The sequence below is a fragment of the Cucurbita pepo genome, chromosome LG16 (assembly GCF_002806865.2).
Source record: "Cucurbita pepo subsp. pepo cultivar mu-cu-16 chromosome LG16, ASM280686v2, whole genome shotgun sequence".
NCBI lineage: Eukaryota > Viridiplantae > Streptophyta > Magnoliopsida > Cucurbitales > Cucurbitaceae > Cucurbita > Cucurbita pepo.
This window is the reverse complement of record NC_036653.1, coordinates 6014010-6035819: the sequence shown is the minus strand read 5'-3', so window position 1 is coordinate 6035819 and position 21810 is coordinate 6014010. Positions and strand designations below refer to the sequence as shown.

The window sequence follows — 21810 nt, the reverse complement described above, 5'->3', positions numbered from 1 at the left end:
ACAACGGGTGACAGTATATAACTATTGGTAGGGAGAAGTTGACAACTCGTTAGTCTCACAGTTTTAAAATGTGCATGCTAAAGAGAGGTTTCCACACCGTTACAAGGGCACACAAAATCGTATATATATATGTATATATATATATATAATTGATCTAGTTAATATAGTACTTGCTACAACCGTCCAAACCCACTGCAGATACTGTCTGCTTTGGTCAATTACGTATCATCGTTAGTCTCACAGTTTTAAAACGCTATGCTAAAAAGAGGTTTCCACACCCTTATAAGGGCACACATATAAAGTATGTTTCGTTCCCTTCTCCAACCGATGTGAGACCTCATATTTACTCTCGCTTTTCGTGAACGACCTACGTTTAAGCCTCCGCTCTACTTTTGAAAAATGGTTTTAGAAAGCAGGGTTAAAGAAAGATTTGAAAAACGTTAATTTGAGAAAACAATGTTACAAGCTAGTAGGCAGTAAAGAAGAACAACGACATAGATAGCATGTAACTCAGATAGGAAGATTTGACAACTAGTCGCATACTCCTATGTGACATAAAGAATGAGTATACATCTACGTGGAACATGTTCTAAATAAGCATGATCGTGATATAGAGTGAGAAAAAAAATTTAAGAACGGAATGAGATATAAAATTTGAACAGTTTAATTAGATAAAATATATGAACGATAAGGTGTTGTTAGAGTTGTCTAGAATTAATATAACTGAATGATTTTGATTAGATTTGTCACGGACGTACCTACCTAGCAACGTTCTCTTTAACTTTTGATGAGTTAGCCTCCCGAAAGAGAAGCAGGGTGTCTTGGGTGTCTGATAAACAAGTAAGAAGCTGGACATGAAGAAAAATTGACGTTTTATGGGTCCTAATTGGACGGCATCTGCCCTTAAAAAAGGATACCCTACAAAGTTTGTCACACAATTGAATAGTGTTTTTGTGCCTTTCTTTTAAGCAAGTTGCAAAAATATGTTCCTATACCACGTAATTAGATAAAGATACCTACACCATCGTTCATATCCCTTTTCTTTTCGAGCTCTATAACGTGGGATTGAAGATTCAAATTTGTTATAGCATTTGTGTGAGATTCCACAAGGGTGTGAAAGTCTCTCTCTAGTAAACACGTTTTTAAAACCGTAAGGTTGACAACAATACGTAAGGGGCCAAAACGGACAATATCGGCTAGTCGTGGACTTGGGTTATTACAAATGGTATCAGAGCCAGACACCAGGTGGTGTGCCAGCGTCACAAGGGTTGGTTGGAGAGAGGAACAAAACATTCGTTATATGAGTGTGGAAGTCTCTCCCTAGTAAACACGTTTTTAAAACCGTAAGGTTGACAACGATACGTAAGGGGCCAAAACGGACAATATCCGCCAGTCGTGGACTTGGGTTATTACAAATGGTATCAGAGCCAGATACCAGGTGGTGTTCCAGCGTCACAGGGGTTGGTTGGAGAGAGGAACAAAACATTCGTTATATGAGTGTGGAAGTCTCTCCCTAGTAAACACGTTTTTAAAACCGTAAGGTTGACAACGATACGTAAGGGGCCAAAACGGACAATATCCGCCAGTCGTGGACTTGGGTTATTACAAATGGTATCAGAGCCAGATACCAGGTGGTGTTCCAGCGTCACAGGGGTTGGTTGGAGAGGGAAACAAAACATTCGTTATATGAGTGTGGAAGTCTCTCCCTAGTAAACACGTTTTTAAAACCGTAAGGTTGACAACGATACATAAGGGGCCAAAACGGACGATATCTGCTAGTTGTGAACTTGGGTTATTACAAATGGTATCAGAGCCAGACACCAAGTGGTGTGCGAGCGTCATATAGGTTGGTTGGAGAGGGGAACAACACATTCATCGCAAGAGTGTGGAAATCTCTCCCTAGTAGACGCGTTTTATATTACCGATACGTAACGGGTCAAAGCGGACAATGTCTACAAGCTGTGAGCTTGAACTGTTACAATTTGGACGATCCTGCTCAATTATTCAACCACGTGAGCTATGGTCGAGAATTTATTAGGGTTATCTTTAGGAAAAAGACGAGGGGTGTAGTTTGTAGACCCATAAAAGTTTAACCATTTCCTCATGGGGTATTTGGAAGTGATAAGAATCATACAACATAAAAGAAGGCAAAGGCATATGGGGGAGAAGGTGAAGAGAAGGACAAAGCAAGCAAGGTCCATATACAATTATCAATGGAAGAAGGAAGAAGACTGAAAGACAGGTAGCCTAACACTCAAATAACTCTTCTTTTCTACCAATTAACCCTTTCTATCTTTATCCCATTGTCTCCTTTTCCCCACATTTTTGTTCTTTTCTTAATCGTCATTTGCGTTTCAATCACGGGTAAGGCAATCGGGTAATCGGTTAAGGCAATCAAGCTACCTGCACCTGTCTGGTCCGGTCGTTTAGCGACTCTTTCTAAAAAAACGAAAATGTAAAAAGAAAGCCTCACGTGAATTTAGATTTGAAAGTTTTGGATTAGAACTGATACGATTATTAGCTTATAGTTTTATGGATTTGAGGTTGTAATTCTCGAAGTTATATTTTGCGAGGGAATCGTTGTATCTAACTAGCTACCAATATGTTAGTGTTTTTCGGTTCTTATCTCGAGTGTATCTTCCACCCATATAAAATCTCCACGAGCACCGACGAAAAGAACTTTTAACACGTTGGAAGACGTTCACATCCTCGAGAATACAATTCCAAATTGATTTCAACCCACGTGATAGATTCTCGAGTATAAATAAAGTGTTGCTTAGGGTTTAGTGCCGTTTATGTGTCTCAAAATTAAGAACAATAGATAAGAAATTATTTGTTGGAATCAAGTCTGACTATATAACAATCCATAAGGAAGGAGCCATTCCCTAATTGGGGTATGTATTTAGAATCTTTTGTTTGTCCTCTTCATCATTCATCAACACGACCATAATCTCATAATCAATCAATCAATCGGGTGCCATTCATGCATCTACCAAATAATGGCCTCAAATGGTAAGGCTAAGAGCTCAAATAGGGTTTATCGAAAGTTTCGGGATTAAATCACGAGAGTTTAAAGGTTAGAAACCAAAATAAATTTGATAGTTATCCTACTATATCTCGTGGTAGATGCATAGTCAAAAAATGATTTTTTGTTCATCGTGTGTAGTTGTATATCGAGCTTAAAATAGTCGAGAACTTGATTCATCAACCTTGAACTGGTAATTGGTATTTTATCTATCGCGTTATACTCAATATCTCCCTATCTAATTTAATAATTATAAAAAGGTGACGATTTTTTTCTTCGTAATAATTATTTATTCATTGGAATAAAAATTAATAATTTAACTTAATAAGAATAATTAATTAATTAAAATAGACTAATGTAATAAAATTATTTGTCGTAATTACGAGAATAAAACATAAATATTATTTATTTATATGAAAGTCAGGTATTATTGTCGTACAACATTAAAAATAATTATTTTTTATTTTCGGATACCATATTTTAAAACTTTTTTATTCTAATATATATAATATAATATAAAGTTAGAGGGTGAAATAATTGGTAATGTATTATAAATAAGCCACGGCGCAGTTGTAAAAAGCAAAAAAAAAATAATGAATTAAAAAAGAACAAATAAATAAAAGACAAATAAAGGGAGTGTTTTTATTAGGTGGGGGCAACATTGTAATAATGATGGAAACAGAAAGGAGAGTGGAAAGTCACAAATAATTAATATTGAAGCGAAGTTAGAATATTTATAGTTAGGAATTAGAGTAATTAAAATAGTATAAGATGAAAAAGTTAGGTTTAATCTTTAATAATTTAAATAATTAAGCAAAACCCTATTTTAAGCTTTTGGTCACACCCATTATTTTATACACAGCTTTTGCCTAAACTTAGGATAAGATATTAATTTTGTTCATAGATTTCACGCTATCATATGCTCCTATTTCTTGGATTTTTTTTTTTAATTTAATTTAAAAAATAATCATTGTTTTTTTTTGTTTTTTTTTTTATTTGGTGGAGTGTTGAGTGTGTAAAGGGGGGGTTGTAGGGTTTTGGTGGGGGAAATTAGCTTGTAAATAATAAAAATAAAATAAAATATTTGAAATTATTATTATTATTATTATTTTATATAAATTTAATTTAAGGGTATTTGATTTTGACACAATTTTAGGGGAGTGAATGTGATCGAATCCCATATTAGTCATCATTTAGTGGTTTAAATGATAAAATCTTGTTACTATTCTAACCATTATTTATCAAAATAATAATAATAATAAATATGTAAAAGTTAATAAAAGGACAAATGAAAATAGACCAATAATAATAATAATAATTTAGGTGGAGAAATTTATATGTTTGAACCAATATATTTTTTGGATTTTTTAATGAAAAAAATTAAATAAAATTAATATGGTAATAGATATGCTCTGCCACTACCACACTCATGTGCATTAAAATTTCTGAATCTGGCTGAGTCCCATGTGTATATATATTAATTTTTCGAAATTATTTTATTCATTTTTTGGGATTTATTTATTTATTTATTTATTTTTGTTTATTACCTCTCTCAATTATTCATATTTATTATATTAATAAAAAAAATAACTAAAAAGGAAATTAATACAATCGAACGACGTGTCGGATGATGGTTGGGGGGATTTATTTATTTATGTTAATTCGATGAATGGGAAGATTACGGAAAAGGAAAAAAATCAGATTTTATTTTTTTTTTACTTGGAAGAAATGACACGTGCCACGTGGAAGGGTGATATGGATTTTCTCTAAATATTATAGACGTTAGAGGAACGAAACGGTGACGTATTGGGGGTTTAATATTCAGAAGTCGCCGCTCTTTTCTCTATCTCTCTCTCTCTGTAACTTTCTATACAGCTTAGATTTCATTTCCTTTACTTAGAAATCACAGGCAGAGAGCTTCAATGGTACGTTTTTTCTTCTCCTCTTTTTGGCATTTCACCTCTTTTTCAGATCACTTGAAGCCGTAAGTGTTAGTTTTCGAATCGATTACATATGGCAGCTTTGCGTTTCTGTGACTTCTTCTTTTGATGATGATGAGGAGGAGGAGGAGGAGAAGGTGGAGGATGATGTTTTGTTCATATTGTTCTTATATGTGTTGCTTGTGATTTCGTTTCTTTGAGTGGTTTGTGAAATTATTAAATGTGGATTTTGGATATTCTTGTTCCGTTTTGATTTTGTTTTGTTTTGGTATGGCTGGGAAGGCGGGGGAATGAATGTAACGGAAGGTTCGAATCTCTAGATTTTGATAATTGGAATAGAAGAAATGGAGTTGACTGATAGGCAGGGTTGTACTAGGAATTTTTTCTTTTTGTGTCTCTTAATGGTGGAAAATTTGGGAGTCAAAACCGCGTTCTATTTATTTATTCTTTGCAATTGTCTGGAAATTGTTAGGGTAGTGATAGATTAATAGACTTGTGGCTTTGATTGTTTGGGTTTTTACTTTACCAAAATGTTTCTCTTGTTCGTTGTGTCTCTGTGGTATTCAGTTGTGGCTGTGTCTTATCTTCTCTGAGCCGTAAAGCTTGTATCTCGTTGAGGCTGAAAAATAAGAGTAACGGACCTTTGTGGTTTTTGATGCAGCGAAATCGAGGAACAAATGTACATACGATGAGTTTTCTCCAGGCTGGTGGATTCAATGCCAGAGGAAATCAATGATGGAACTGTATTTTCAAAATTTTCTTCTCGTTTAGAGATTGAAAAGTGAAAAGGATGACGGTGCAATTCTTCATAAAGATGAGGAGCATGGGAAGAATCAATTCACGGATGCAATGATCCTGATCTTCAATGGATTGTCCAAACTCTTAACTTTTCTAATAAGTTTGTGCCTATTTATGCATTTTCAGTGACGAATTGAAAGATTAAATTAATAGTTTGTTGAAAAATGGCTATTGCTGGTCTACATAATGTCTCTGTTCATGATTCTTCATTTATTCGAGAATCTCAATCTCAAGCATCAAGGCAATTAGAAAATGAAAGTAGAGTAAGCACCCGGGCATCCTCTCTTCTACGTATATGGCGAGGACTTGAGGATGAGCAAGTGGTGAGAGGCACACAGGAGAGTGTTAGTGAAGGATCTACTGATCTCTCAAGAATAAATGCACCTGAAGGGCAAAGTACTGTACGGGGGGGTGATTCTGAGAATATGGGGATGAATATTAATGAGAATGATATTGACACTTGGTCTGACGTACAAACTGCTTCACAAAATGATGATGAGGATTCTGGTGAATTTGGGGTTGTTGAGAGGGAAAGGGTTAGGCAAATTTTTAGAGAATGGATGAATAGTGGTGTGGGGGAACATACACCTAACGTTTCCCAAATGAATAACAGCTCAAGGGCAGAGTGGCTTGGTGAAACAGAGCAGGAGAGGGTGCGAATGATAAGGGAGTGGGTGCAAAAGAATAGCCAGCAGAGAGGTACTCATGGTGGAAATGGGGAAGTCCAAACTGCTGACATTGGTACTCAGGTTGCACAAATTTGTGATGGATTGGTTGGAAGCCAGAATGAAGGCCGGATCCAGCTTGCTCGGAGGGGTATTCGCAGGTTATGTGGCAGACAAGCTCTCCTTGATATGGTCAAGAAGGCTGAGATAGAAAGACAGAGGGAAATTCAACTATTGTCAGAGCAACAAGCCGTATCAGGCTTTGTTCATCGCAACCGCATTCAGGTTGGACGCAATTCCAATTACTTTGTCGTCCTTTGCATGCATGGATGATGTTGTTTTTCCTTTGATAGTCGAAGGTGACAAAAAACCATTTTTTATGACGTACATAGTCTCTCAAATTGTTATACTCTAGAACGAAGTTCTTAACTATTCATGAGCTCAGCATGTTTTGTTTTTTTTTTCTATGGTTTCTTTGATGCTCATAATTATCAACTCTAAGTATTATATTATATCATGGGATATTATTTTGCAGTCATTACTCAAAAGTAGATTTTTGCGAAACAACAGACTGACTGCGAATTCTAGATCTGTATCTGTTGCAGAATCCGAGTTAGGCCTTCTAAGGCAAAGACATACAGTCTCTGGTTTGAGGTACTTCTGATACTTTATGCCTAATTCTTGGGCATCCTTGTCTTTCATTTCACTCGTGATTCTTTTTCTACTTTGAATTACCGAAGTTATGTAGTAATTTCTGGATGTTGCACTTGTACCCTTCGGGGAAGTTATTCTATCTAGCAACGATTCTGTTAAGTGTTAGTGGTATTCATGTTTCCTCGACTGCTTTTCTTCACATCCTAACTGGATTACAGATTTGTCTCATTTTAAAATTGGTATTATACACTCCCCAGTCTCTTTCCTATAAAACATGACCCAAGATCTTGTCCTGCTAAATCCTAGTTTTTCAATCCTATATTGCTGGGTATATAAGAGAAACTTTGAGAACGGAAATCTAGTGTCAAATTACTGCCATGTAAATTTCTATCAGTATCAGCATCATCAACGTCACTCCAAACATCATTCCCATGTAAGATGAAAATATCTAATGTCTAGAGACATCCTTAACCGCTAGTCACATTGTTAGGAGACTAAATTCACGTATTACCAAGGCCTGAAAAATAGTGCTCAGTCTCATATGGGATTTTATATTTTCACTCCATAAGTTGCAAGGTCACTACCGGTTAGTGTCTTAATTTGGTCACTCTAACATAGAGCTTATAAGCCTTTATTATTATGAAACTCTTTTTCTGCATTAATGTTACACTTATGGACATTGTTTATTTTCCTCGTTGGCATTGGTTTCATTGCGATTTATATCAAGAATCTTAAATCTTAGAACTGGGCATTGGTGGTTTAGGGTCATTAGATTCAACCAAGAAGTCTTAGGTCCAAAATTCGCCACCTGCTTGGATAATTAACATTTGATTGAGTGCTACCAAATATTGTGAAGTTGAATAATAATAAGATATTTTGCTGTTTGTGAAAGTGTTAAGAGGTAGGATTTCTAAATACTACAAAAAGTCTAATTAAGCAAAAACAATGTAATTCACTCGTTTCAGAATGAGTCTTGGATTTTTTCCTTCAGTGTCAACCTTCAATTTTTCCCGATTGTTTTTCACTTAAAGTTCACTGGCAACATGGCCTTTTTGTCCATTCTATAATGACAGCCCGTTCATTTGGACAATAGCAATGATATTGTGACTTTCTTTGAAGCAGGGAAGGATTCTTCTCCAGATTGGACAATTCTGTGCAAGATCAAGCAAGTAGCCGCCATTCTGACTCCACTTCTAACGCTGATGATGGTGATTCTCTAACTGACATGAATAGTACAAGGAGTTTTGAGGTCCTAGATGATCTTCGCGTACATTCTGAGCACAATAATGTGGAAAGTCATGACGAAGCCTCTTTCAACACTGGTCTAACTGAAGTTAGATCTGATTTAGAAGGAAGTACCCCTGAAGGCAGGGAAGACTCTGTTCATACGGTAGAAAGTTTACAAGAACAGGCTGCCGAAAATGGTTTAGCCAGCCAAATGGCAGGTATCAACTCTACGGAAATGACAGATGATTCAGGACAAGATGTGAGAAGCATTTTACAGGAAACTGCCCCAAATCTTTTATACCATGAAATTCCAGAAATCGATGCTGAGAATCATACTAGTGTACTGGATGTTGAACCCTCCATTCAACAAGTTAATACTCGTGATGAAAATGTTGATATTGGATTAGTATTTGATCCTTTGGGAAGATTTCAAGACAATGATCTCGAAAATGTAGATCCGCAGGAATCTCATTCTCACGAGGAGCTGAACGAAGAACTAGGTATGAGAGTTGAGCCAAATGATCGGCAAGAATCTGGTTTTCAACATGATGAATGGGAAAATAGCATTGAAGAAGAGATAAGTGAAACTCAGTTGGAAAGTATTGCTACTAATTGGTCTGGAGAATTCTCGAGTACAACATATAGAGGAGATACTCATTTGCAAAGTGCCCCTGAAGCTTCCCATGAAAATGTTATCTTTGTGGAGGATGTGCCGAATTGGTTAGAGGGCCTTCCTAATCAGGATGCTACATCCACCCAAAGGTTGGAGACCTTTTATTTTCCTGAAGATGATAATGTGCATAATGGAGAAATCAGAGAACTTTTAAACAGGTATTACAAAATTTATACGCTGACAACATGCCTTGCTGTATTCAGACCTTTCTAAATGATGAGTTTACACGTGACTTGTTTTTTAAATTATGCAGGAGAAGTGTTTCTACTCTTCTTAGCAGTGGTTTTCGAGAAAGTCTGGACCAGTTAATACATTCGTACATAGAGAGGCAAGGTCACGGTACTAGGGATATAGACGAGACGATGCCCCCTTACACATCTGCAGAACAAGAACAAGAGCACAACAGACAGAGTGAAGGTCAAGCGGGTTCTGTTGAGAGCCATTCGCTTGCTGTGCCTGTGCCACCTACATTGCCCTCTCGGCAACTTTGGGATCATGAGTTGAGCAATGGGAGTTGGCCACGACGTGATTTCCATCAACAATTTGGAGCTGTATGTCTCTTCAAGGTTCCCTTGTCTTTTTAGTTGAAGTCGATGCAAAGTAAATAAATAAAAAATAGTAAAACATGGATGTAAATGGTAAAGTAGGATGCAAAGTAGTAAAACATGGAAATGTAAATGGTTATGAATGGTGATTCTGTAATTCTGTTTAGAATTATTGCAATTTACTTTCTGCTAAAGTTACTGTGATTTTTGTATCATGATTATCTTTTTTTTACTTAAACTTGTTGCTGAATTTTACAGGATTGGGACATCGTTAACGATTTGAGGATTGACATGTCAAGACTGCAACAGAGGATGAGCAACCTACAGAGAATGTTGGAGACATGCATGGATATGCAACTCGAACTGCAGCGCTCAATAAAGCAAGAAGTTTCTTCTGCATTGAACCGAGCAGCTGGTTCAGAAGGTTTGTCTTCATTTTTAATGCCGTTGGATTCTTTAGTTTATACAATTTAGCTGGTTCAGAAGAACACACTATGCCTCTATGAAAACCGTTCTTAGTTTGCTGAGTTAATATATCTTAAATCTTTAGTTTCTCTGTTTTTTGGCGTTGGATATTATATTTTTCCAAAATTATTTGTCAATCTAAGATAAAAGATTTAGAATTTTATTTTTAAATGTGATTCTTGCCCTGGACCAATGAAATGATATGATATACTCTTGCATGTCATCGACTGATTGCATTTCACCTGCACAGAGATGTTTGAAGACAGTTTGCCAGATGATGAACCCAAATGGGATCGAGTAAGGAAGGGAATTTGTTGTATATGTTGCGATAACCATATTGATGCTTTGTTGTACAGGTAATTCCAGCAAACTTTTCGTCTATTTTTGTGTGTTTTTCTTTGGTCTCAAGTTTCACTTTTAACTTTATATTTTCTCTCATTTCNAGTAAAACATGGATGTAAATGGTAAAGTAGGATGCAAAGTAGTAAAACATGGAAATGTAAATGGTTATGAATGGTGATTCTGTAATTCTGTTTAGAATTATTGCAATTTACTTTCTGCTAAAGTTACTGTGATTTTTGTATCATGATTATCTTTTTTTTACTTAAACTTGTTGCTGAATTTTACAGGATTGGGACATCGTTAACGATTTGAGGATTGACATGTCAAGACTGCAACAGAGGATGAGCAACCTACAGAGAATGTTGGAGACATGCATGGATATGCAACTCGAACTGCAGCGCTCAATAAAGCAAGAAGTTTCTTCTGCATTGAACCGAGCAGCTGGTTCAGAAGGTTTGTCTTCATTTTTAATGCCGTTGGATTCTTTAGTTTATACAATTTAGCTGGTTCAGAAGAACACACTATGCCTCTATGAAAACCGTTCTTAGTTTGCTGAGTTAATATATCTTAAATCTTTAGTTTCTCTGTTTTTTGGCGTTGGATATTATATTTTTCCAAAATTATTTGTCAATCTAAGATAAAAGATTTAGAATTTTATTTTTAAATGTGATTCTTGCCCTGGACCAATGAAATGATATGATATACTCTTGCATGTCATCGACTGATTGCATTTCACCTGCACAGAGATGTTTGAAGACAGTTTGCCAGATGATGAACCCAAATGGGATCGAGTAAGGAAGGGAATTTGTTGTATATGTTGCGATAACCATATTGATGCTTTGTTGTACAGGTAATTCCAGCAAACTTTTCGTCTATTTTTGTGTGTTTTTCTTTGGTCTCAAGTTTCACTTTTAACTTTATATTTTCTCTCATTTCCAACTTGTAGATGTGGGCACATGTGCACATGTTCAAAATGTGCTAACGAGTTGGTCGAGGCTCGAGGAAAGTGTCCAATGTGTTGTGCGCCCATACTAGAAGTGATTCGGGCTTACTCCCTTTGATGACTTAGATGACAATAAAGAAAAATGAGATTACTACTGATTTATTCATCTTCATCCTCTTATTCCGTCCAAGTGTCCGACTGATTCTTCTCATCCTGATTTCTATACACATATGACGTTTATTTGTACGGTGATGGACGATTGAAATAATAAATGTAATCTCTGTTATCGATTAATTTAGCCTATGTTGAGTGAACTTAAAAAAACCTTATTTCGGGGGATTCTGAGGATTTAGGTACTTACTACTACTCTCTCCCGTGAAAGGACCTTCCAATTTGCCTATTTTCAGTGTTGAATCGAGATGAAGCTTACTTTTCTAACTCAACTCCCTTCACAACTCTTGAGCGAGCTCTTGTTGGCTTTCACATTTTTCCTTTGATCTCTTAAAGATGGTTGTTTATCTAAAAAAAAATTCTCTAATTACAAAGGTTCAATCCGTGAAAAGAGCGCCTTGCTAGAACTCTCGCGATTTTTAGTGAGGTTTATTTATTTATTATTATTATTATTTTTAATTTCTATCGTTACAATCTCCGACCCTATTCATGAGATTAAAATAGCCTCCGAGCCATCCACAACCATGTTCAAAATACAAATCTTCCGCTCTCCTTTAATTGATCTTTCTAAATTTTTAGCGGATAGTATTTAGTCCTCATATTTTATTTAAACTCATTTTAATCACCATTTGATTTTTATAATTGATTTAAGTTCATCTCAATCAAAATTATATTAACTTTACGATTTAACCCTATTTTAATCTTAATATTCAATTTTCATTAATTCTTTTCTTAATTTAACAAAATATAAACATTCCAACAATTCATTAAATTTAATAAAATCAAATATTAATCTATTCAAAATTAGTAACAGAATAACTCTACACCTCCATAAATTTCTACATAAAAAAAAAAAACAACTCTAAATATATATATTTTTATTAAATGATTTCAATTTTCATACCAAAACGAGAATAAAATCTGTTGGAAGATTGAAAAAAAATTAGAAAATATAAGTTAGGTTCCACCTCACTCCATTGTCATCTTGTCTCTTATAGCTGTATCTTGGGTTGTCCAATGATTTATTTCGTATTGTCCAGCTCTAATCTTGTCTTTCTCCACGTCCATTTATAACTTTCCAATGAATTCCATTCATTCAATAAATACCTGAAAATCTCATCGTCTTCCATTATCACTATCGTTCTATTCATCCAATGACTAAACGGTTTGTTCTTCGTTTTTGCTTCATTCTCATTGCTTCATTTGCTCTGTTTCATGTCGGGACTTCCATAACTCACAAATCTCAAGATGGAACTGAAGAATGGGGCTACGTTCAAGTCAGACCGAGTAAGCCAAATTCATTCATTTTCATTCTATTTTATTATTATTATGATTAATATTCATATATTTGGTTTTGGGATTGTGTTGTTCAGAAGCCCATATGTTTTGGTGGCTTTACCGAAGCCCTTCCAGAGTGGACGCTGGTTCCAAGCCATGGCCGACCATTCTTTGGTTGCAGGGCGGACCGGTGAGTGGCCGACCTTTTCCAATGATTTATTTATAAATTTTGTGTATTTGGTTAGAAAATGATTCAAATATTGAAAAACAGGGTGGCTCGGGAACTGGGTTTGGGAACTTCTTGGAAATCGGGCCGTTAAACTTGAACTTGAAGACGAGAAACTCAACATGGCTGCAAAAAGCTGACCTCTTGTTTGTGGTCAACTCCCTTTCCTTTCAATTTTCCCCATTTTAACGTTAAATTCTAATGTTTTACGACTAAATTTATGATTTTAATGTTAAAAAAAAAAAAACATAAAACAGGACAATCCGGTTGGGACCGGATATAGCTACGTGGAGAGTGGCGGAGAATTTTCGAAGGGCGATGTGGAGGCGGCGATCGACATGACAACTTTGCTAGCTGAGGTTTCGAAGAACAACACTGTCGGCCTACGGAATGCTCCTTTGTACATCTTTGCGGAGTCTTACGGTGGAAAATTCGCCGTCACTTTGGCTTTGTCCCTCCTTCGAGCCATCCAAGCTGGCAATTTGACCCTTAATCTCCGAGGTACTTTTTTAATAAAAAAAAATCCAAATATAAATTACTAATTATAACCTTTTCTCATACAAAAAAAACAATGATATTCTCTATTTCATTTTTATATAATGAAGAATTAAAAATGTAAACACGTGGTTTTATTCTTGTGTTCCAATAATTATATATATATATATATTATTTAATATTGTTTAATATGTCTGAAACGAACCCATTAAAATATCATTTTGATTTTTGTATTTCTTATTAATTGTATTTTAATTCATAACTTTTAATAAGTTTTAAATTTTAAATTTAGTCTTAATTTTTATTGAAATATATCAAGTAATAATAATTTATATAATTAATAATTAATAATACATCCCATCCTATTTACATTGACAGGAGTTGCCCTAGGAAACAGTTGGATGTCCCCAGAAGATTATACCGTTAGTATTCTCATTCTCTCAATCTCGACCAAAATTTTATCAATTGTCTCATTATTTTTGTTTTCATAATGATGAACAAAAAAAATATTCTTAAAATATGAAGTTGATTTCGATTATATTCCGATCTAAAGTTAAAATGAAACATCTCAAAGTTCGAGAGTATAACCGAAATCAACCTCTTATTTTGAAAGTATTTTTTTATTATTTATCCTTAACACAGTAACTTTTGTCTAAAAATTTTACAGTATTCTTGGGGCCCTCTTCTCAAAGATCTCTCGCGAATCGACGACGTGACGTTGCAGGCATCAAATAGGTCAATATTTTTTAAAAATAATAATAATAAAGAAGTGAAATATATTCTATAAATATAAAGTTATGTAACAAAAGCCGTTTTTGAAAAACAGGTTAGCATTGAAGATCAAGCAGCAAATTAAAAACAAGTTGTACGAAAATGCAACTATTTTGTGGAGTGATCTTGAAGAATTAATTATCACCAAAAGCAACCACGTGGTACGTTTTATAATTATTCTTTTTTAACAAAAAAAAAATTAAAAAAAAAACCTTTAATATTAATAAAAATTATAAGTTTAATCATTAATAAATCTTTAACCTTAAAAAAATTAATTAATTCTATTGAATTTTAGTTTTTTTTTTTAATTTTATTTTATGTTTATTAAGTTAATAAATTATAAAAGAGTATTTCTAATAAGAGTAAATTTATAAAATATAAAATTTTAAATTTTATGTCTAATAAATTCATATATATAATTAAAAAAAATTAGGACTTTTGTAAATTGGCTCAACGTTATCAAAATTTAAATTCAATTTTAAAAATTTAAAGATTTTCAAGAAAACAGGCATTAGATTTTAAAAAGGCATAAAACGAAAGAACGAAATCGTTATCAATTCGTTNTGTTTTTTTTTTTTTTTTTTTTTTGCAGGATTTCTATAACTTCATGTTGGATTTGGAAATGGACTCATTAGCCTCGACGACGATAACAACTACAACAACCACTAGTGTGGAATCAAATAGAATTGATTCATTTGAAGTAAAAAAGAATTCTCGATATCTTAGCTCGCATATATACAAACCAGGAAGTGGAGGAGGCTTGGAAGCTTTGATGAATGGCCCAATCAAGCAAAAACTCACTATTATCCCACCAAATGTCACGTACGTACCCATAAACCCATTTTCTTCAAATAAATAATAATGTTAAAGAACATAAAAATTAAATTAAAATAAATTAATTATCCAAATTTAGAGATTAAATCTTACCGTTAGCCTAAAAAACTAAATTATAAATTTTGTATGTATAGATGGGGAGGTCAATCTGACTCAGTCTTTCAATTTTTTATTGGAGACTTTATGAAGCCAAGGATTATGGAGGTATACTTTTTTAACCAAACTAATTTCAATATTTTTATTTCTCAATTATTTTTATATATATTTTCTGTTTGACCAGATTGATGAGTTACTAGCTAAAGGAATTAATGTGACTATCTATAACGGTCAAGTAAGATTTTATTTTTCTTTTTTCAAGTTGATAATTACAAATGAAAACAAAATATTTTGAAATGATAAAAATTGTAATATTCTCTTAGATGTACGGTTGACTTTTTTCTTTCTTTCGATACAGGTCGATCTTATTTGTTCAACCAAGGGAACCGAAGCGTGGATTAATAAGCTCAAGTAATTTATTTTTCAAATAATTTAATGTTAGATATTTAAATCTTATATATATATATATATATATATATATATATATATATATATATATATATATATATTTATTTATTTATTTATTGAATTTAGGTGGAAAGGGCTAAAGACATTTATAAACAAAGAGCGAACCACTTTATTTTGTGGAAACGAGAAGCAAACTAAAGGCTTCACTAAATCGCATCAGAATTTGCACTTCTATTGGATCCTTGGAGCGGGCCATTTTGTAAGTATATATATATATATAAACATTATTCTATTTATAATTTAGAGTAAAATTTAATATTTTTAATTATATGATTATAAATGCAGGTTCCAGTGGATCAACCGTGTGTGACATTAAACATGGTGGACGCAATCACACAATCACCAGCTTCTTGATACAGTTGTTGTTTTTTTTTTTTTTCACAGAAAATAAGAAATACATATTTACTTTTTAAAAAAACTAATGTATTTTACATCTATATTAATATTAATAAATCTAGTGTCATTTGATTATTTTACTCGTTGTGACGTTATATTTAGAGGTACTTTATATTTACGATTATATCAACGAATATAACTTGATTAATTAAGGGTTCAAAATAATCAATATATTAAAAAAGCATAAAATAATTAATATCATATTTTCATTGAATAATAAGCGTCGTTGAATCATTTCATATAATTAAATAATAAACGTCACACTCAAACTATTTATAAATAATAAATATAATAATAAAATAAGTATCCTAATTCAAAATTGATCGAGATTGAATACTGTTGTAATATTAATTTAATTAGATAATGAAAACTACTCAATAATTTTTTTTAGAAATTTAAATTAATTGCGATTTTTTTAATGATTTTAGACNAAAAAAATGTTAAAAATTATTTTTGGTTAAATTTTTATTAAGTAACCATTTAGACGGAATTTAATTTATGAAATAAAATTTTAAATTAAATGTCAAATTTTAATATGTAAAAATTTAATATTTGTAATTTATTAATACATTAAAGTTTTATTTAATAAATAAATAAAACCAAATTCAAACAACAAACGGGTGGAATTTCCGTTCTGATTTCTGTTTGTTTCTCGGGAAAATACACAAATTTTCATTTACTTAATTTGAAATAGCTACAACATTGCTTGTTCTAATCGACCGTCTTCTAACAGAGCATCATATTCGCGAAGGAGATATCAAGGTGAAGTTTCTGTCTTCTTTTACGCAAATGATTTCGCTTTCTATGCCGTCCAATTTATTTTTCTATATTATTTGGAATAAATTTCAATGTTGAATTCATACGATATATATATATATATATATATTTTTTTTAAATTTATATTTCGATCATTTTTCTTGTTGTTTATAAGTATACTTGTTTGTGAAGCTTCTAATCGGTACGGTTGATTTTTCCTGGATTTACATTGATTTGGTCATACATCCCTTTCGAATTCCTTAAATGACAATAGTAGTCTAAGTAAGCATTCTAACACAACTTCAACACGCTTCGTTTGTACAATATTGACTCATTAATACTCGAATTGATGGAATGCTATTACTTTTAATGCATTTCGCTTTCTCTTAAATACGTTTACATACACATTTTTGCAAAGATTGCTTCAACCGCTCAAACTTGGTCTCTCTTTATGTGAACATATACTCATTTTTGTTATATAAGGCTTTGAAAAGACTTGAAACGTTTTCATAACAACACACTGGCGTGAGGATTCCAATGTTTTTGTCTCCATGGATTCCTTTTTTACTTTTTGTTCTTTCAACCTCTGTTGTTACTGCTTTGCCGTATAGATTTCCGAGGCTTAGTCCTATTGGTGAAAAGTTTCTACATCATTCTAGAGTTCTGTTGGAGGCACCTCCTTCGGATGATTTCAAGACATTTTATTACAATCAGACACTTGATCATTTCAATTATAGGCCGGAAAGCTACACGACATTCCCGCAAAGATATATAGTCAACTTCAAGTACTGGGGTGGTGCTAATTCGAGTGCTCCAATTTTTGCTTATTTGGGTGCTGAAGCACCAATTGATGATGATTTAAACGTTATTGGGTTTATGACGGATAATGCCATCCAGTTTAATGCTCTTCTCGTTTATATCGAGGTAAAGTTTAATGCTCTACTAGTGGTGGACTTGAGCCGTTTTAGTGTTTCTAAAGCCGTTTGTCATTGTAACAGCACCGATACTACGGAAAATCAGTACCATTTGGATCAAGGGATGAAGCATTGAGAAATGCTAGCACTCTTGGATACTTTAATTCAGCACAAGCGATTGCAGATTATGCAAATATTCTTATGCACGTGAAGAAAGAGCTTCGTGCTAATTATTCTCCCGTGATTGTTATTGGTGGATCATATGGAGGAAGTAAGTCGTTTTTCATTCATAGTCTGTAAACTCAGTTACAACTTACAGTTAGGAATCACAACTCTCCACAATAGTATGATCTTGTCCATTTTGAACATAAACTCTCATAGATACGTACATCCAATATCTAACCGAACATGTACGTATTATCTATTTTCAGTGTTGGCTTCATGGTTCCGTCTTAAATACCCTCACGTGGCACTAGGAGCTCTTGCATCTTCAGCGCCAATCCTTTATTTCGACGATATTACACCCCAGAATGGATACTATTCCGTTGTCACCAAGGACTTTAGAGTAAGATGTTGAAATTTTACATCCGACAATTTTTTTTATGTTTTTAAGACAAAATATATGAATTGCAGGAAGTCAGTGAAACTTGCTATGAAACTATTAAGAAATCGTGGTCGGAAATGGAAGCAGTTGCTTTGCAGCCTAACGGCCTTTCCTTTCTCGACCAACAGTTCAAAACATGCCGGTAATAAGTTGTACGGTTGGAGTGAAAGTTCCCTATTTATAATCGAGAATAAATAAATTATAAAAGATATGGAAAGAACAATAAATAGATATAAGATATTTGTCTATACTAAAAAGACAAATATGATACTTATGATAAGCCGTAATAGAAGGCAAATATCTAGATTAAATATGATATACATAGTAAACTATAATTCAGGACTAAATATTATTAATTTTTGTAGTCGGATAGCGAGGTACTTGGAGTTGAGAGACTACTTGTGGTCCATGTATGCTAGTGCAGCCCAGTATAACCACCCACCTGGATATCCGGTCACCCGGATTTGTGATGCCATTGACGGAGCTGTGAATGGAACACTTGGAAAAATAGCTGCAGGTGTGTTTGCTTACAGAGGAAATTTGTCCTGTTATATTAATGAGCCCAGAAATGAAACTGAGACTGATGTAGGATGGAGATGGCAGGTAATTTTTCTAGTGGAGACATCAGTAAATAAAAAATTAACTCAATTAGAGCTTCTAATTTTGCCTATATGTTTCTGACAGTAAATTGATCGCCAGAAAATTTACCTCCACATTTTTTGTTAAAAAGGTGAAAAATCAGCAAAAGTTGGGGTGAAATTGAGGGAGAGGTTTCCACATCCTTATAAAGAATGTTTCGTTCTCCTCCACAATCGATGTGGGATCTCACAATCCACCCTTTCAGGGACCAGCGTACTTGCTGGCACACCACCTCATGTCTACCCCCTTCGGGACTCAGCCTCTTATCTAGTATATCACCCAGTGTATGGCTCTTATACCATTTGTAACAGCCCAAACCCACCGCTTGCAGATATTGTCTTTTTTTGAGTTTTCTATCAAGGTTTTTTGACTTCGTCTGCTGGGGAGAGGTTTTCACACCCTTATAAATGTTTTGTTCTTCTACCCAACCGATGTGGGATCTCACTGTTAAACGAACACGACTCTCCACAATGGTATGATATTGTCCATTTTGAACATAAGCTCTCATGGCTTTGCTTTGGGCTTCCCCAAAAGGCCTCATGCCAAGGGAGAGAGTATGTCTTAATTATAAACTCATGATCATTCCCTAAATTAACCGACTTTCATCCAACACTCACAATCCACCCCTTCAGGGCCCAGCGTCCTTGCTGGCACACCGCTTCATGTCTACCCCCTTCGAGGCTCAGCCTCCTCACTGGTACATCACCCAGTGTATGACTATAATACCATTTGTAACAGCTCACGCCCACCACTAGTAAATATTATTTTCTTTGGGCTTCCCCTCAAAGTTTTTAAACCGCGTCTGCTAGAGAGAGGTTTTCACACCCTTATAAGCTTCATCTTGTTGCAGTCATGCAGTGAGATGGTGATGCCAATAAGTTCAGACGATGATATGTTTCCACCATTCCCTTTTGACCTTGGAAACTTCAGCAGATATTGCAATGGTTTATATGGTGTCCCTCCCAGACCCCATTGGGGTACCACCTACTATGGAGGCCATGTATGTATTTCAATTGCTTGTTGTCAACAAAATTATCTCCTTGTCTATAAACATTGAAGTTTATTGTCTTAAATTTATATTGTAGGATATACAACTCGTCCTTCAGCGATTCGGTAGCAACATCATTTTTTCGAATGGACTCAAAGATCCTTATAGTATTGGCGGGTAAACAAAACAATACTCATTTATAAACAGATAAAGGTGACAAGCTTTACTGGGCCTTAATTATTTGTCTCTTTCTGACACCAGTGTATTGCACAACATATCAGACACTCTCCTTGCAGTGCATACCACTAATGGTAATGCTTTCATCTCTATGTTTTGAAAGTTTTATGTTGTCGTTTATTGTAACTGACCCTAGTCCACTGCTAATAGATATTGTCTTTTTTGAGATTTTTCTTTCGGGCTTTCTCTCAAAGTTTTTAAAACGCGTGTGTTAAGGAGAGGTTTCCATACTCTTATAAAGGATGTTTCGTTCTCCTCCTAACCGATGTGGGACTTCTTCAGGGTCCAGTGTTCTCACTGACATACTGCCTCGTGTCTACCCCTTTGGGGAACAGCATCCTCGCTAGCACATCTGGTGTCTGGCTTTGATATCATTTGTAACGACCCTAGTGCACTGTTAACAGATATTGTCCTTTTTGGGATTTCCCTTTCGGGCTTCCTTTCAAGATTTTTAAAACGCGTCGGATAGGTTTCCACACCCTTATAAAAAGTGTTTCATTCTCCTCCCAAACCAATGTGGGATCTCTCAATCCACCCTCCTTCAGGGCCCAGAGGATCATTTCTCCAATCGATGTAGGACTCTCACCAAATCCACCCCCTTCAGGTCCCAGCGTCTTTACTAACACACCGCCTCGTGTCTACCCCCTTTCGAGGAACAGCATCCTCATTGGCACATCGCCCGGTGTCTAGCTCTAATACCATTTGTAACGACCCTAGTCTACCGCTAACAGATATTGTTCTCTTTAGGCTTCTCCTCAAGGTTTTTAAAACGTGTGCGCTAGGGAGAGGTTTCCACACCCTTATAAATAATGCTTCGTTCTCCTCCCTAACCGATATGGGATCAATAAACGCAATTCGAGTCTTGGAGGATTTTAGTTGATTGGTTTTACCATCTTCCTTAGTTTTACATTTTGATATCTGTAGGATCTCACTGCTTGGACATCTTAAAGGCGAATGAATCTGATCCTGAATGGGTAGTGGCACAGAGAAAGACTGAGGTTGATATCATTAAATCATGGATCAGTAAGTATTATGCAGATTTGGCAAACTACAAACAAAACAAAACATTCTGAAATTCTATATTGTAAACAATAGCTTTCTGCTCTTCTTCTCCATTATACAGTATTACCTACGGGAATGAAAAGTATGATAAACGTGCTATTTGAGCTATCACTTGTAACGACCCATCAAAGAATGAGAAATAAAAGATTTTGGCTGTAAGCTTATGTTTCTAATTCATAAAGTTGACGCTTTCAAGCTCTTAAGATTATGCTTTTTTGTTCGTGTGATGGCACTATTCTAGAGTTCATTAGATCAAAGAGGAAGAATTGTAAATTCGCTTTAGAATAACGAAGGCAACTTTTGATGAGATTTGTCGTCCTCAAAAGAAGAAAGAAAATTGATTAACAAAAAAACCAAAAATGAATAAATAAATAAGGGTAATAGTCGGTTGTTGTGAGATCCCATATCGGTTAGGGAGGAGAACGAAGCATTCTTTATAAGGGTGTGGAAACCTCTCCCTAGTAGACGCATTTTAAAAACCTTGCGGAGAAGCTTGAAAGGGAAAGCCCAAAGAGGACAATATATGCTAGTGGTGGGCTTGAGTTGTCACAAATGGTATCAGAGCTAGACACTGAGCAATGTGCCAGCGAGGAGGCTT

At 34.5% G+C, this 21810-nt stretch overlaps 3 protein-coding genes across 6 annotated transcripts; all 3 read left to right on the top strand.

The window, feature by feature from the left end:
* The first annotated feature begins 4843 nt into the window (after positions 1-4843).
* On the top strand, positions 4844-11578 carry LOC111777337. 4 transcript variants are annotated; one of them, XM_023656878.1, is made up of 8 exons: positions 4844-4950; positions 5627-6713; positions 6964-7082; positions 8205-9140; positions 9236-9533; positions 9786-9951; positions 10243-10348; positions 11281-11578. In XM_023656878.1, the coding sequence occupies exons 2-8, from the start codon at positions 5928-5930 to the stop codon at positions 11393-11395; spliced, it is 2526 nt and encodes an 841-aa protein (XP_023512646.1). In that variant the 5' UTR covers positions 4844-4950; positions 5627-5927; the 3' UTR covers positions 11396-11578. The 4 variants fall into 4 exon arrangements, with proteins under 4 accessions (XP_023512646.1, XP_023512648.1, XP_023512647.1 ...); XM_023656880.1 differs by lacking the exon at positions 4844-4950 and adding an exon at positions 4986-5009; XM_023656879.1 differs by lacking the exon at positions 4844-4950 and adding an exon at positions 5019-5102.
* Positions 11579-12503: 925 nt separating this feature from the next.
* LOC111777533 (serine carboxypeptidase-like 51) lies at positions 12504-15988 on the top strand. Its single transcript, XM_023657176.1, has 13 exons — positions 12504-12735; positions 12822-12916; positions 12998-13105; positions 13210-13453; positions 13826-13869; positions 14115-14182; positions 14274-14379; positions 14811-15040; positions 15187-15256; positions 15333-15383; positions 15507-15559; positions 15683-15815; positions 15902-15988. The coding sequence occupies exons 1-13, from the start codon at positions 12603-12605 to the stop codon at positions 15968-15970; spliced, it is 1404 nt and encodes a 467-aa protein (XP_023512944.1). The 5' UTR covers positions 12504-12602; the 3' UTR covers positions 15971-15988.
* Positions 15989-17194: 1206 nt separating this feature from the next.
* LOC111776698 (lysosomal Pro-X carboxypeptidase-like) lies at positions 17195-21383 on the top strand. Its single transcript, XM_023656021.1, has 9 exons — positions 17195-17692; positions 17767-17953; positions 18114-18247; positions 18316-18428; positions 18652-18889; positions 19776-19925; positions 20011-20090; positions 20175-20224; positions 21075-21383. The coding sequence occupies exons 1-9, from the start codon at positions 17306-17308 to the stop codon at positions 21221-21223; spliced, it is 1488 nt and encodes a 495-aa protein (XP_023511789.1). The 5' UTR covers positions 17195-17305; the 3' UTR covers positions 21224-21383.
* The last annotated feature ends 427 nt before the right edge of the window (positions 21384-21810 follow it).

What these genes read in the sequence shown, in the direction of transcription:
- LOC111777337 (XM_023656878.1), top strand. Translation starts at nt 5,928, where the DNA reads ATGGCTATTGCTGGTCTACATAATGTCTCTGTTCATGATTCTTCATTT. An exon ending in ATCAGAGAACTTTTAAACAG is followed by an intron (nt 9,141 to 9,235) that starts GTATTACAAAAT and finishes TAAATTATGCAG; the next exon opens with GAGAAGTGTTTCTACTCTTC. An exon ending in TCCATCAACAATTTGGAGCT is followed by an intron (nt 9,534 to 9,785) that starts GTATGTCTCTTC and finishes TGAATTTTACAG; the next exon opens with GATTGGGACATCGTTAACGA.
- LOC111776698 (XM_023656021.1), top strand. Translation starts at nt 17,306, where the DNA reads ATGTTTTTGTCTCCATGGATTCCTTTTTTACTTTTTGTTCTTTCAACC. An exon ending in TGGTGGATCATATGGAGGAA is followed by an intron (nt 17,954 to 18,113) that starts GTAAGTCGTTTT and finishes ATCTATTTTCAG; the next exon opens with TGTTGGCTTCATGGTTCCGT. An exon ending in CCACCTACTATGGAGGCCAT is followed by an intron (nt 19,926 to 20,010) that starts GTATGTATTTCA and finishes TTTATATTGTAG; the next exon opens with GATATACAACTCGTCCTTCA.
- LOC111777533 (XM_023657176.1), top strand. Translation starts at nt 12,603, where the DNA reads ATGACTAAACGGTTTGTTCTTCGTTTTTGCTTCATTCTCATTGCTTCA. An exon ending in GCGTGGATTAATAAGCTCAA is followed by an intron (nt 15,560 to 15,682) that starts GTAATTTATTTT and finishes TATTGAATTTAG; the next exon opens with GTGGAAAGGGCTAAAGACAT. An exon ending in TCCTTGGAGCGGGCCATTTT is followed by an intron (nt 15,816 to 15,901) that starts GTAAGTATATAT and finishes TTATAAATGCAG; the next exon opens with GTTCCAGTGGATCAACCGTG.